Source organism: Nansenia antarctica (genome assembly GCF_963989245.1).
Source record: "Nansenia antarctica genome assembly, chromosome: 9".
In the NCBI taxonomy this organism is placed as follows: domain Eukaryota; kingdom Metazoa; phylum Chordata; class Actinopteri; order Argentiniformes; family Microstomatidae; genus Nansenia; species Nansenia antarctica.
In genome coordinates this window covers 32,617,512-32,632,742 of record NC_137679.1, presented here as the reverse complement: position 1 = coordinate 32,632,742, position 15,231 = coordinate 32,617,512, and the positions used below count along the sequence as shown (strand labels likewise).

Sequence of the window (15,231 nt, the reverse complement as noted above, 5' to 3'; positions counted from 1 at the left end):
ATGAATATCAATATGATACGTATAGTTATTATATGTACAGTGTGATATGTGCAGAACAAGGTCGATGAATATCAATATGATATGTACAGCTATGATATGTAGAGTATGATGTGTACAGAACAAGGGCAATAGGTCTTTGACGTATGTAACATAATATATTTAGCTGTAAATAAATATGTAATTGTTATAAGCATAGGGATTGGAGGTGTGTCCCTTTCTGTCCAATGAGCTTTTCTCGATTTCCTATTTTTGACTATTTAGCGGAGCCCTTCTGACCTAGGAGCAGGCCTGACAGCAGGTCGTGAATGGGTTACAAAAAATATCCAGATTTGATTAAAAAAAACCTTTAGATAAGAGTCCATCAGCTCAGTCTATAAAATCGTTCTCGGTTTCCAAATAAATCCACATTTATGTAATTTTTTACATTTATTTTATTTGCACAGTGGCATAATATACGGAGTAACACATCGAGACGTTGGGATTTAGGTTTTTGTACGTATACTTGCTACAGTCTACACACATTTTTGTGCGTGAAAGGAAAGGCACCGTTTCCATTTCCAGGGCCTGTGCCTTGCTTTAATTATTTATTTCCGTGTAAACTGCAGTTCTTGCTATCAAAACATTGATGGTCGACAATTTCCCTCTGTGTTGAGGGCCGAGGGAGAATAAAAGATCAACATTGAAGCTTTAACGTTGGAGGATCTAACGGTCACCATGGCTCGCCCACGGCCGCGGGAGTACAAGGCAGGCGATTTGGTTTTTGCCAAGATGAAGGGATACCCACACTGGCCGGCGAGGGTGAGTCTGGGCTGTAGCCGAGCTGGGAGGCAGGGAGGCGGGGTTGCCTGAGACAATACAGCCGATGCTTGGAGACAGATGCTACGGTGCTCGCCTTGGTCTTCCCTAGACTGTGCGCTTCATCGTCTTTCGCAGCGATTTTGCGCGATTTTGCACAGTTCATCACCGTGCACTGACCTTGGTGATATTAGCGATTGCATTTCGTTGTTGTTGTTGTGTTTTTTTGTTTGTTTTTTTAACCAAAAGTAAACGTGCTAAAGGCTTTAAAGCACAAGAATCAGCTGATCCTACTAACAATATTCGTCTCGTTTCACTCGTGTGACTTAGGAAATTGGAAGGACAAAATAATGGCGCTGTAGTTTGGATTATGCCAGCTACGACTCACTCGTTTCCAAAGAAAAGTGCGAAATTATTGATATGCATTGGTTCGTATTATAAATAAATACATTCCACACAGAATGAGCATACTCGAGTCCCAGTTGTGTAGCTAGTGTAATTAGCTGTAGCTTGTAGCAGATCGCCTTCATTTGAGACATTTTTTCCACTGCTGGATTGACTTGACCTCAGGTAACCGAGCGAACCCACGAATGAGAACCATGAATGGAATCATCATGCATTACTCTGTTGCACACACACACACTGTTGTTACAACATGTTGCAGCATTGTATCGAGAGGCCAGTAGTTGATAGGTTGTTTCTCTTTAGGGGTTACATTTGCAGGCTGCATACAGCTTGGAAACAATGCTGCTGATGTATGTCAACATCAATATTGCTCTGCCTAAACAGTTTACATTTAAGTAAGCTAGTTCTGGGGTTCTGGCTAACTCATCTCAATTGGGAAGAACTAAGTTATTTATTCCATACTCTATGTGCTTTCCATCACAGCCTTTTCAACCAGTCTCTCTCTCTCTCTCTCTCTCTCTCTCTCTCTCTCTCTCTCTCTCTCTCTCTCTCTCTCTCTCTCTCTCTCTCTCTCTCTCTCTCTCTCTCTCTCTCTCTCTCTCTCTCTCTCTCTCTCTCTCTCTCTCTCTCTCTCTCTCTCTCTCTCTCTCTCTCTCTCTCTCTCTCTCTCTCTCTCTCTCTCTCTCTCTCTCCATTAGATCGACGAGCTTCCAGAAGGAGCAGTCAAGCCACCTGCTAATAAATATCCCATCTTCTTCTTTGGAACACATGAAACGTATGTATGCTTTGCTCTAGTGTCCCAAGGCCACCCAAGGTGGTTGGTTTGTATTACCACCTTATTACATTTGAATAAGGACATTTTTGATAAGCTATTCAATTTCTGTATTTTCAAAAGACTCTTTCCATATTGTAATTATAGTCTCAGTGTTGTTGCCACTGCTGGGTCATAGCAAGCCTGTATATAGTGTGCGATGGCAGTATACCCACTTTGAAAACAATAACAATTCATTTCTGACTACTACAGTTTGTTTGTTGTTGTATGGTTTTGGTCTCACCTCGTAGTGGTGGCCTAGTGGATAGTGAGTTGGTGATCAGAAGGTCATGAGGTCAAATCCCACCTGGGAACACCACCACTAGTGTGCCAGTGAGCCAAGAGTAAGGCACTTAGCCCCAAGTTACTCCAGGGACTGTCCCTGTCATCTCTAATTGTAAATGGCTTTGGATAAAAGTGTCTGCTAAATGTTTAAAATATGAACAATAAAAATGTCAGTGTGAACCTCTGTGTCTCCCCCACTCCCACTGCAGCGCATTCCTGGGCACCAAGGATCTTCTGCCCTACAAGGAGTACAAAGACAAGTTTGGCAAGTCCAACAAGAGGAAGGGCTTCAATGAGGGGCTGTGGGAGATCGAGAACAACCCAGGAGTCAAGTTCACTGGCTATCAGGTCATTCCTGAACTCATCATGGGGTAGTGGTGGGTAGTGTGGGTAGTGGTGGCTTAGTGGATAGTGAGTTGGAATTGGTGATCAGAAGGGAGACTGTCCCTGTAATCTCTAATTGTAAGTCGCTTTGGGTGAAAGCGTCTGCTAATTGTTTTAAAATGTCAAATTTGACTTCCTACATTTGAGAGGGAAAAACTCTGTGCAGGCCACTAACCAGACTGTGTTTCTGGCTTCAACAAGGCTACATTGTTAGCGTGCCAAGCAGCAAGACCACAACAATGATATGGGAGTTGTCCAAGGCAGAAAAAGGCTGGTGCTAAGACTAGAAATCACAGTTGTTCAGTAGTACAGTAGTTCTCATTATCTCATTATCCGAATAACATTATGGACATTATGATTATCATTCTAACTCTTAACTCTTTAGCTGAGGAAGCTGTTTAAGTCGGGAGCCAGACTGAGGTTGCTATGGCTAGGATGGTCTGTGTCTACTGTGTATGCCGTGTTGTCTTGTTAATGAATTAATGAATGAATGTACACACAGGCTATCCAGCAGCAGAGCTCATCGGAGACGGAGGGAGAGGGCTGCAACGCGGTGGACGGCAGCAGCGAGGGAGAGGGAGAGGAGGGAGACCTCATAGAGGAGGAAGATGATAAAGGAAAACTGAAGGGAGACAAGGCTGGATCCAAAAGGAAAAATACTGCCTCCTCAAAGGTACCTGGCACAGATTTAGCTCCGATTCAGTTTACCCTCACTCGGCGCTAACCTTAACCTTTAGAGAGGTTTGACACAACACTGACCTTAGATCAGTCTCTAGGGGCAACTTGATCCTACTCCTAGTATACTCATATGTAGTGGAGTCATTCGGTTGACAGCTCCAAGTAGAAAGATTTGTCATGGACCAGTTATTAGCTTATGCTGTTTTGTATTAGAGTGTCATCAACAAGGTAATGCAGTAAATAAGTCTTGTATTGTTAGGGACATCCTCTTTTAGGGTGCCTCAGAACCGATGATACTGTATCTCTCTTTTATATTAAGTGACCTAAAAACGCAGGCTGGATGAAACCCAGATTTGGCTGCAAATGTGGTGGTTGTAGTAGGTAGGTAGCTCCAGCTCATTGTAGATGGAGACGGGTTGAAAAAGTCACCCACAGCCCCCTCTACCCAACTCTTGCTTAGCAACCACTGTTGCTTAGCAACTGATTTCCAGTACGCAGGGCACATAGGCTACATCTGATGGAATGTAGCTCTCTGGCAGACCCCAGCTCCCCAAATTGGAATACTAGGTTAACTGTTTGTACAGTAGTATTGCAGAGATGATCATTTTCGCTTGCTTTACACCCTCAAATCACTAGGCTATGCTTTTTACTGGGAACCACAAGGTCACACACAACTGCTGCTAGAGCAGGTTTACATAATGGTAAAGGATAATTGAGAAAACTGGTTAGGTAAGGGTTAAGGTTAGGTACGGGTTATGTTTAAGGTTAGGGTTATGGTTAGGGTTAGGTAAGGATTATGGTTAGGGTTAGATAACTGTTATGGTTAGGGTTAGGACTAGGGTTAGGTAAAGGTTAAGGTTAGGGGTTAGGGTAGGGTCGTCAACTTCGCATCAACCTTTAAATAACGCCCCTGTTGTGGCGCTAGTGACAACTTGATTCTGTCTGACCCAGATTACGGGTCCGTTTCCCAAAAGCTTCTTAGCTTAAGTAGTACTTGAACAAAAGTACAAAAGTTGTGCAAACATACTTACAATTGTAAGTACAATGTAAGTAACAAATGTAAAATCCATGCTTGCAGGTCAATTATTACATTTGTTAAATTAAGACCTTTCCTGGTCTAGGAGAGGAGAGGGTCTAGATTTCAGTACTACTTCAGCTAAGAACCTTATCAGATCTTATCAGATAATGCTGTTGTAGAATTTGAGGAAGACCATGCGGTGGTTAAAACATTATCAGATGCATCAGTTGAAGAAGATGAAGCTTCCTTTTCGGGTGTATGGAGAGGGCATCAAGCCTATATTATCTGTAGTGTGTCGATTAGGGGTTTTTGGTTTCCAGTCCAAGAGAAATAATGGATGTTTGCGCTACACAATGAGATCTTGTCAAAATCCAGTCATTCTCACATGCATTAGCCCGTCCTCCTATTTCTACCTCCACCAGCCTCACCTGCCTACAGTACAGTGTCTTTCACTGGCTGTCCACTGGCTGTAAGGACATGACTATGACATGATTCCCATGAGTCCTGAGTGTGTGTGTGTGTGTGTGTGTGTGTGTGTGTGTGTGTGTGTGTGTGTGTGTGTGTGTGTGTGTGTGTGTGTGTGTGTGTGTGTGTGTGTGTGTGTGTGTGTGTGTGTGCGCGTGTCCCAGAAGTCGTCCAAGCTGTCGAGGATCTCGTCAGTGGAGGAGGATCTGGAGAAGGGGGGGAAGGATGAGGACCAGAAGAGTGGCTCAGAGGGAGGAGACCCCGACAATGACATCATCCAGAACACAGCAGACAGCAAGGTGGGCTCTAGGTACTCACGCATGCATTTTATTTTTATATTATCTAAACCAACCAGATTACATCAGCTCAAGGTCCTAGATCACAAAGTAAACAATGTCTTTTTGACACATTTCCTCCTGTTATTTTCAATAATGAAGGGTTATTATAACAAAAAGCAAAAAAGCAAAAAAATATTCAATATGCAGGCTTCGCCACCAGGGGGCAGTTTATAGCTAAACAATAGTCTTGACCTCATCGCTTTTTCATCACACACACTTTCAGCTGCAGTTTCTGGTAACACTTTACATTAAGGTCACATTTGTGAAGGGTTTATAAATGCTTTATAGTTACTTAATAAATCACTTAACACAACCAGTTTATTATTCAATTACAAGCCATTTACAAACAGTTATAACTCATTAGTTTAGACTAAGATATTCACTAGGTGCTTGCCAAATATGGAGCTTGCAATTAGGAGCCTGTTATTAATGCTTTAGAAATGTACTTGTGAATGCTTTCAAAATTGATGATGATGTGAAATCATGCAAAAATGATTAGCAATTGTTGCATAGTCATTGCACATTTGGTCAATTGTTTTTGCTAGTTTTTTACACCAGAAGTGTGTAATTATGGGTGTAATTACTCTTAATGAACGTAAACTATCTATGCCTCTATCCTATCCTAATTACCACCATGACTATCCTCATCAGGAATCATTGAAACTGACAAACTCAACTTATTGATTAATTTAAACTGAGTTTTCTCAGAAGGTTGGCTAATTATTTTGTTTGTGTAATCTCTTTCAGAACCAGTTGCTCAGAGAAGAACACTAGGTGTTGAAGAGGTTTGCAACGGAAGTCTTTCATTGTGGCTGTGATATTTGAAAGGTTTAACCTCCACTGATATCACTATCTTCATCACTATCTTCATGCTACCACTAACAGTACCGGTCCATTTGCCCAGTCATAGATGTACACGTGTCTCTCTCCGGTCTGGTTCTAGTCTTTGTCTATAAAGTAACACATCTACCATGTCACTAAATCTCTCTGTCCACCGAGGGGTGAGTTTCCCTAAAGCTTCTGTATCTGAAATAGTACTTAATACTCTTTTGACAATCCAGGTCCACCCCTCTCATGGACCAGTTAAGTTCTTTATACAATGAATTTCGTTCACACACAGACAATTGACTTTTAAACATTGTTTTTACAATTGTTACTCTCTTTGTGGCTGGGTTGTTGGGATAAACAACAGAGTATTTAAGCTGCGAAGCCTTTGGGAAACCTGCCCCAACTCTGTCAGTTAGTCTGTCAGTTAGTCTGTCAGTTATTCTCGAAACCACAAACACACTTGTGTCTCCGTAGTCTTAAGGATAATTCTTCATAACCAAACACAGTGTAAAATAACCATGAATCCATATTTATATTTGACCCCATTGTAGACTACACTATCTGATCAGATCCATCAACGTTACCATTAAAGTCACCACAAGTTAACGTTACGTTTGAGGAGGCTTTCATAAATATACAGTATAATCTCTACGATCCACAGTACTCTACATGGCGGTTATTGCAGTGTCCTGATTCATTCTAGTTGTCGCTTGGAATTCCATTGCTTTTCTTATACAATGGTAAAAGGGGAGGGACGTCCTAACGGTCAAACATTACCCACGTCACTCACTATATGTTACTCTTTTATGTAACCAGAAAAAGATGAATGGAAATTCGTAGATAAATGTATGAAGTGTCGTGCACAAGCCGAGCTACACATTGTAACTCAATATTATCTCTATTATCGATATATTTTACTTTCACTGTAGAATATAGGACCACTATTCTACTGGACCGCTCTAGGCGACAGCTCATCTTTTTATGGAAAAGTGATTTGTTTTCTGTGTGTCTTTGGAATGGGTTATTTAGCTTTTTATAGTGGCATGCTCAACTGTCGTACACAAACTATGTTCTTTTAGGGAGGTTTCCAATTACCTGCAGTTTTTCCATCCATAGTTCTTCTGCAGTAGTCCTACGGACCGTTATGAAAAAATTAAATAGATACATAACAGAACCGTGTTTGAAAGCAGCTCTCTCGGAGAAGAACGTTTTTATTTACTTATTTCATCCTGAGGTTAGAGTATTTGGTTAAAACCTGGCATCTAGCATGCTGGAGATTGTAGTATTCTGTCTTTCCTAATCCTTCAAAACAAACCACACTTTATTAATAGTACATGTGTTGGCTTTCCTGTTCTTTTTCCATCTTTACAGTATGAAATATACTCTATTTATTTTTTTGATGATAGTTGGTTAAAACACTGTGTGAAATGTAAACTCATACATTTTTATTTTTGTTACCTTTCAATCTATGTTAAGCTTGTAATTGGAACATATTTTACATTTTCAAGGTTTGTAGTTTAATGTAAACTGTTTTTTGCTGTTTATTGACAAGACTTTTACAGAATAAACTCATTGGAATGCACTAAAAGAGTTTGCAAACATTGTATCTTTGGACACACTTTTGTCATTACCATTCTCTCAGAAATGACACAACATTCATTAAAAAAGAGTTTAATTAAGATTTTTACACATTAGAATATACAGTATAAACCTTACACAACAACGCAAATATTGCTGAGGCATCCACTAAACTGCTATTAACATAGTCTAGTAGTCATTCAATGTACAAAGTAAAACATCGCTTTTCACATTAAAGCTTTATCACTTTAGCATTGTATGACATGGATTAATCCTGATTTTAAAATGTAAGTAAACAGTGTAAATCTGCAAATCTCTTTATTGAAAGCACAAATCCAGAACAGAAGTGACAATAGTCCTGGAAGAATGAAAACCATGATCTCACTAAAACAACTTTGACAGACAGATACAAAGAAAGAAAGTATCAGGTTTCCTTTGAGTGAAAAGGAATGTTGTAACACTGGGCGGCGGGAAGCCTGGTTGCTGTCTTCATGTTCTACAGGGTCGACAGCCAAACATAGAATAGAATAGCTTAACCTATCCCAAATTAACTCCATATACTGTACTATATTTGTATGTTAGACTCCTGTGCGGGGGGGTTGGGGTCTTCAGTCAGTCAGTTGGCTAGTCTTCTTGTCGGATCGGAGGAAAAAGGCAGGGTTTGTGACACAACGGTAGCACAGGGCCTGGGGCACCAGGGCATACAGGGCGTTGACGAGCAGGAACACAGACTGGCTGTCAGCAGGCACTCTGAAGGAGAAGGGGGTGCGTGTGTGGAGAGACGCACCAATATGGGAGAACTGGGCCTGAGAGGAGAGAGAACAGTGACTTAAGTAGGACTCTTCTACGAGGTCGACAACTGCAAGAGATGCTGAAATAGATGGATTTCTTAGCAAGTGGCTGTTGAGCGTATTCCGAGTACACTGTTTCTAAGCAGTCACACCACCTGTGCTATGAACCCTACACCACGACATACACTCCTGAGCTGTGTGACATTTCATTTCACTCATCGTCTCTTCAGACGTGTCGTGTGTATATTCCTGTGTTAGCTAGTAGCTTCTCTAGCCTGTCATATCACAGTGTGGAGAGATGTGGAAAAAGACCTATGAGCCTGTCTCATAGCAACCATGGCTCGCTGAGCAATGTGCGGCCAGCTCTGTAGCTCTATATATAGACTGTCCGGGCAGCTGGCATTTAGAGTAGACAAGCATCATTCCTCCAAGTCTGAAGTCTGTTCCTGCTTCTGTCTCCCCTGGGTGCTGTGACACTTCAGCCTGGCATCCTAGCAAAAGCAACAACGCAGAGATCTGATTGGTTCTCTGACCGTCCGGACCGTTCAGGTTCTCATCCTGCTGCAGTTTCTGTTTTGGAACGCCAGCAGATGTGCTTGTGTTTGCCAGTTACCGTCGAAATTCCTATCGAAGCGCATATGATAACTATCATGGTTTAAAAACAGCTTTACTAAAAGAAAAGCTTTATCACGCTCAGGGAGGGGATGGTGGGATCTGGGTCGCTGTCTAGTGAAGCTGTAGTAGTTATGAAAGTTCAACCACAATCATTGTTATACAGTAGTAGATCATCATTCTATGCGTCTGTGTCTTTACTTTTCCAAGTTAAATGCAGAGCAGTAAGCTACAGACTTTATTTGTGTTGGCACTTGTTATAGAAGCTGGCCAGACAGGTCTGTTGGGTGTCGGTTCAAGTGAGGTGCTTCAGTATATTCACATTTTAGCATTTAGCTTAAGATACCTTTATCCAAAGCGAGTTACAACAACTACATTTGACTAAGTAAGTGAATCATTTATCCCCAAGTCAGAGCAGGAAAAAGTAACCGATGCTCAGGCCAGGGGCCATCAGCAGTCGTAATGCTAGAAGTAATGCTCTCATTTATTTTATATTAACAGTAGAGACAGGGGGGTAGAAGGGATGTAGATGTCTCAGGATGCATGCCATCACTGCTGTCACCAGTAGGATAATCAGTTACCCAACATAACAGTAATTACTGCACAGTACCCAGTCACATAGGCCCCAAGGGGTGCATCAAAATACTACCCATACACAGAGCACTCCCTGGGCCCTTGTTAGAAAGAGTACCTTAGAAACCAGGTATTAATAGCTCTGTTCAGGGCCTCTGCAGTGCAGGGGAGTCTGCCCACAGGAATACTGATGACAGAAGAGACCTCTGCAGAGACACAGTCATTTGCAGGCTCTGTCTGAACCCTCACGCTCCCTCACTGACTCCTGGGACTATATCACACTCTGACTCATGGCACAAACAGCAGATTGTGTATATATATATATATATATATATATATATATCCATATACTGTATTTTCCGGATTATAAGTCGTTCCGGAGTCAGTCCAAAAAAATAATGTCATGAAGAGGAAAAATATATATATAAGTCGCACTGGACTATAAGTTGCATATAGTTGTCACAAGCCTAGAGCAGCTGTAGATGATAATGTTTACTCCTTGGTTCATGTCAGTCAGTATGAATTAACATTTAAAAACATGTTAAATTATATATATATTTTGATATATAAGTCGCACCTGACTATAAGTCACGGGACCAGCCTGTGAACTATAAAAAAAAGTGTGACTTAGGGTTAGGGTTATAGTCCGGAAAATACGGTAGTGTCCAGTCAGACAGACAGACAGATCTCAAAGGTGTCGGGTAGGTACTATATACTGTAGAATACATTGGCAAGATAAAGGAAAGATAAAGGAAAATACACGAATGCTCTCAGAGTCAATACAGCAACATTTTAAGCAACGGACGTACTTCAAAGTGCATACTCTCCATTCTCTTCCAAAGATACTACAGGAGTCGTTGCTTCACTCACCTGTGCGACCGCCCCAGAGTGCACCAGGGTGAGGTCTGGCATCCACTCACACCCCGGCACCAGCAGCCCATACAGGCTGATGATATAGTAGGGCCCAGAGTACAGCATGTTCACTATCATCTGGAACACACACACACACACACACACACAGACACACAGACACACAGACACACAGAGACACACAGACACACAGAGACACACAGACACACAGAGACACACACACACACACACACACACACACACACACACACACACAGAGAGAGAGACACACAGACACAGACACAGAGACACACAGACACACAGAGACACACACACACACAGAGAGAGAGACACACACACACACACACACACACACACACAGGGTTTTAAAGGGATAGATCACCCCAACGTCAAAGGTGATCAGGTCTTGAAATGAGCAGGAAAGCTGAATGTCTATGACTATCTTTCAGTTATGAAAGCATCCCTTTAACACTCATTAATAAGCCATTACCAAACTACTATGTAGCAACGTGTTAGCACTAAACCATGCTACATAGGTGAAGGGTGATCCTTCTGTATATAAGGTGATCCTACTGTATAGGGTATTCATTAGGTATATCTTTATTTTATTTTATATTATATTTTTATTTTAGTGTACTATTCAATTGTCACTTTATTGTGTTGTTGTTGTTTGGAGTCTGAGCTGCTGTAACACCTGAATTTCCCCTCAGGGATCAATAAAGTACCTATCTACGTATCTATCTAATACCCAGCGTGCCCCGAGGCTCCCCTTACCCAGGGTTCCTACAAGTTTCAACAAGTAAAATTTAAGACCTTTTTAGATATTTTTTTAGACCTCTTTGAATATAATTTGTTACCTATTCGCGACACCATATGATAGCTTTTTGTCATGCCCGAGGTGATGAAATTAGGGATTTCACTGCCATACAGACAAAAAAGGAAGCGAATTGGCATTTTTTGGGTTCCAGCTTGATTAATTTCCGCGTAAATAGAAATGGTCGGAATGATTTCCTTGCAGGGTCTCATTTTTAAGACCTAGCACCTAATTTTTAGACCGAATAACAGAAATGTTGGCCATTTTTAGGCCTTAGAAATTGGATTGCTAGATTTTATACTTTAAGGCTTTTTAAGACCAGCGCGGGAACCCTGCCTTACCTGTATTTTAGGGTAAGCTGATGGGTCTTTCAGGTAAGGCTCATACTTCTGAGTGTACTCCTGACACCACTGAGTCGGGCAATCCAACGCCACCTAAGAAACACACACTTTGGTCATTTTTAAAACCACACACACTTTCTCTTCAATGGATAATTTACGCCATGACTTCTTGTGAGAGGGTTGAACTTCTCAGTGATTCTTACCAGGCCTCTGAAGACACAGAAGGCCGTTGCAGGGACGAGGTAGAGGATGAAGAGGAGGTCTAGAGGTCTCTGCATTAAGGTCTTCTTCTGGGCCTTCTGGATACTCTTCACAACAACATCAACAACAGAAAAATGTCTTTAAATGTACACAGGTTAAAAATGATAGATCTGGCCACACTTAACATTTACCTGACATGGGCATTGTACCACAGCAACCACCAATAACAGCATGTCTTATGACTACTGTATGTAATACAATAGATCATTAGATTGGGCTCTCACCATTGGCTGAGCCTCCAGGGTGGAAGGCTGACTGAAGATGCGGAAGGAGACCCACACAGACACCAGGACATAGACCATGTGGATGAGGAACAGGGAGCTCAGCTGGGTTCCATACTTCCCTGGAACAAGGGACATCACAATGCATCTTAATAGCTTCGTTATTCTAACTCCTCTCTCACCAGTCCTGATCTGAAAGAATGTGACTTTGTGGCAGGTGTAAGCACTATAGTTAGACTCTATTCAGCCCCTGTATCAACTAGACCAGTGGGGATGATGGTAGACAGCATATTGTATAAGACTTGTTTTTTGCCAATGCCTTATATCTTTGATATGTACTAATTGTGCATTATGGGCATTAACTGTGCCTGTCACAGGCATGACTTATTGTGATTGACAAAGTCCCCCTGAGGCATAGTGGATTCTGTTTGCAGAGAGCATGTTAAAATGTTGGTGAGAGCACATGGCCAGGAACATTTGAGCTACAGTTTATTGCTGAATGGATACAGAGATGGACGCCTACTTCCTGCGCAGCACCATTTCCTATGCAGCAGTACTTCCTGTGGTCTTTTTGGTTTGTGTGTGTGTGTGCGTTTTGAAAACTGATAACGATGGAAACCATGTTTGTCTCTACTTCACACTGCCTGTTTCAACCCAGATCTGCAAACCCATCACATTTCCCCTTGTGACATATCCATCTGTTCTGTCCTTACAATGTTCTCACAGAGTGATATCAGCCATGTCTTGACAAAGACGTAATCCTCTAAATTGATCCGTGATAATTCAGTATACTTACCCACAACGTTCCCAGGAATGTACACAATAACACGCATGAGAAAAGAGCCAACCCAGTAGATGCCGATGGACCTGTAGCTCGCCCTGCGAACACACAAGACTGAACTATCCCTTGTATCATAACACACACACATTCCTGCTACTGAGGCCAACACCAATACACGACACAAAGAACATCTCACACATATAGCAGCTGATATTAAAACACTAATCCCCAAAAGTCTGATTGACATGCTAATCCCATAGTTGATGTTTATTGGTCATAGAGGAGAAGACTACAGTAACTACCGGGACATGCCTCTGTGTAAACAGGGCTATAGTGAGACACACTGGGGCTCCCAATTGAGTCCAAACCCCCAACGGGATTTTGGATTCAGCATTTGGATTCATGTTTACAGTGTAAAATAGAGTGGAAGCTCAATAGTCTCCTTTTAGTCTCAACCCAGATACCTGGTTAACGTGTTACCTCTATCATTCAAGTAGAGGTTAGGAAATGACTAGAACGTCGATTGACAGCACATACCCCCAGGTTATAGCTGCCACCATGAGCAGGTACATGAGATAGTGGACACAGCCATCCCAGTAGGAGATCATGTGACCATGGGCTGTGTTAATATAGGGATCGGCCTGGAAGGCAGAGGATCAAACATATGATTCATAACACTGTAAAAGGATTGACCTCAAACTTGGATGAATCTTTGCTTAAAGAACACGTATTGAGAGAACAATTGTTCCTCAATTTAAGGATTGTTTGAGGCTACTTGCCTTCTTGAGGTAGAAGGACATGAAGCCATCGATGATGCTGTCCTGTTCCAGTCCAATGATCAGGTTCAGTACACTCAGGGAGGCATACACTGCATAGACTGGAGAACACAAATGACAACATCACAATATGGAGATCTTAATGTTTTTACATGGTCACAAGATGGAACAACAACAAACCTATATATATATATATATATATATATATATATTAATATAAACAAATCTAATTTGATTTGTCACTTATATCACAAACAGTTGTAATAGACAAAGTGAAATGTTTGGGATCTTAATTGCTCCACGCTCAACAACAACAACAACAACAACAACAACAACAACAACAACAACATTTCAATAATAAGTAATAGAAAGTGACAAGATGGCCTACATAGATGACATACATATTGAATTGCCCCAAATATGTCCTGTACTCAGAAAGCCTGAGATAACTATACTCGAATGAAACACCCTGGCAGACATAACAAGCATGGGAATGAATGTAGAAGAATCTCACCATAGAACAGAGGATCCTTAGGTGCCTTTTTCTTTAACAGAAAGCGTGCTGATATTGCCACGGTAAGAACAGTTGTGGACCCAGCAAAGATAACTGCTTCAATACTAGAAATAAGAAATGAGTCAATGAATTAACAGAAATGCGATGGTTCTAAAGTTGTGGAATTCTAGCCTTATACAATGAAACGAACTTCTTAAACGTAATCAAACTGTATTGATAAAGGCTACACAAATGGCATCCACACGTCATCATAGCTGTCTTAGATTATACAAAACGTATAGAAAAAAAGAGTTAAAAGCAGTCTATGCACTAATGACAAACCCCATTATGTTCTCACCTATTCGTGTTTATCAGAGAGTTGAATAAAAAGGAGATGGGTATGGACATCAAGGACAGGACAAACACTCCCGTCCCAGCCGAAGCGCTCATTGCAGACTGATCACTCCAGACTGATCACTCCAGACTGATCACTCCAATGTAGCACGCGCGCATTAGGCCTAATGTAAATAATAAAACTCTTAATTCAACCTGATGAATAAAGTTGTAAATTGTAACATTGCCACATTCAGTACGCCTGAACCCTGCGTAAATCAATCGCACAAATCACGCACAAGCGTAAAGACTTCTTGCGTGCAGCGACGGCAAACGCGCACTCACTCACGCACGAACTCACTCACTCACGCACGCACGCACAAACGCACACACAATTTCTGCGCCAGGAAATTAATGGTTATGACACGCCTACTAACAATGAGGTCCTGACATCGATATTGACGCTCTGACGCTATTGTATATACTATATAGGCTATACACAGATATTGTTGACTGTTGTTTATATCCTGCTTATTCTTTTATTGATTTTGTTGTTTATATCCTACTTATTCTATTATTGATTTTGTATTTCTTCTTCAATGTCAATGTCTAATTTAATCTGAACCCAAGAATTCTAGTCTATATATCCGTACATTGATGTAATAAAAGCAGTTTTGATTCTGATTCTGATTCTGATTCTGTCATGGATATAGCAGTTACAAAACAGAAACAAACCAAACGAGACTGTTTATTATACTTGTTTGATAGCCCACAGAATAA

The 15,231-nt window shown here is 41.3% G+C and overlaps 2 protein-coding genes across 4 annotated transcripts; one reads left to right on the top strand and one right to left on the bottom strand.

Annotated features, from left to right (window-relative positions):
- Positions 1 to 530: 530 nt before the first annotated feature.
- On the top strand, positions 531 to 7,363 carry hdgfl3 (HDGF like 3). Of its 3 annotated transcripts, none has more exons than XM_080539915.1 (6): positions 531 to 798; positions 1,899 to 1,975; positions 2,506 to 2,644; positions 3,183 to 3,353; positions 5,009 to 5,151; positions 5,927 to 7,363. In XM_080539915.1, exons 1-6 carry the CDS (start codon positions 715 to 717, stop codon positions 5,958 to 5,960), a joined length of 648 nt encoding a protein of 215 aa, XP_080396041.1. In that variant the 5' UTR covers positions 531 to 714; the 3' UTR covers positions 5,961 to 7,363. The 3 variants fall into 3 exon arrangements, with proteins under 3 accessions (XP_080396041.1, XP_080396042.1, XP_080396040.1); XM_080539916.1 differs by having other exon boundaries at positions 5,006 to 5,140; XM_080539914.1 differs by having other exon boundaries at positions 5,006 to 5,151.
- Positions 7,364 to 8,098: 735 nt separating this feature from the next.
- LOC308165765 (transmembrane 6 superfamily member 1-like) lies at positions 8,099 to 14,568 on the bottom strand (the record flags this gene model as incomplete). Its single annotated transcript, XM_080539919.1, has 10 exons — positions 8,099 to 8,391; positions 10,432 to 10,551; positions 11,587 to 11,679; positions 11,790 to 11,894; positions 12,072 to 12,190; positions 12,865 to 12,947; positions 13,387 to 13,490; positions 13,629 to 13,726; positions 14,140 to 14,243; positions 14,477 to 14,568. 10 exons carry the CDS (start codon positions 14,566 to 14,568, stop codon positions 8,194 to 8,196), a joined length of 1,116 nt encoding a protein of 371 aa, XP_080396045.1. The 3' UTR covers positions 8,099 to 8,193.
- Between the last annotated feature and the right edge of the window lie 663 nt (positions 14,569 to 15,231).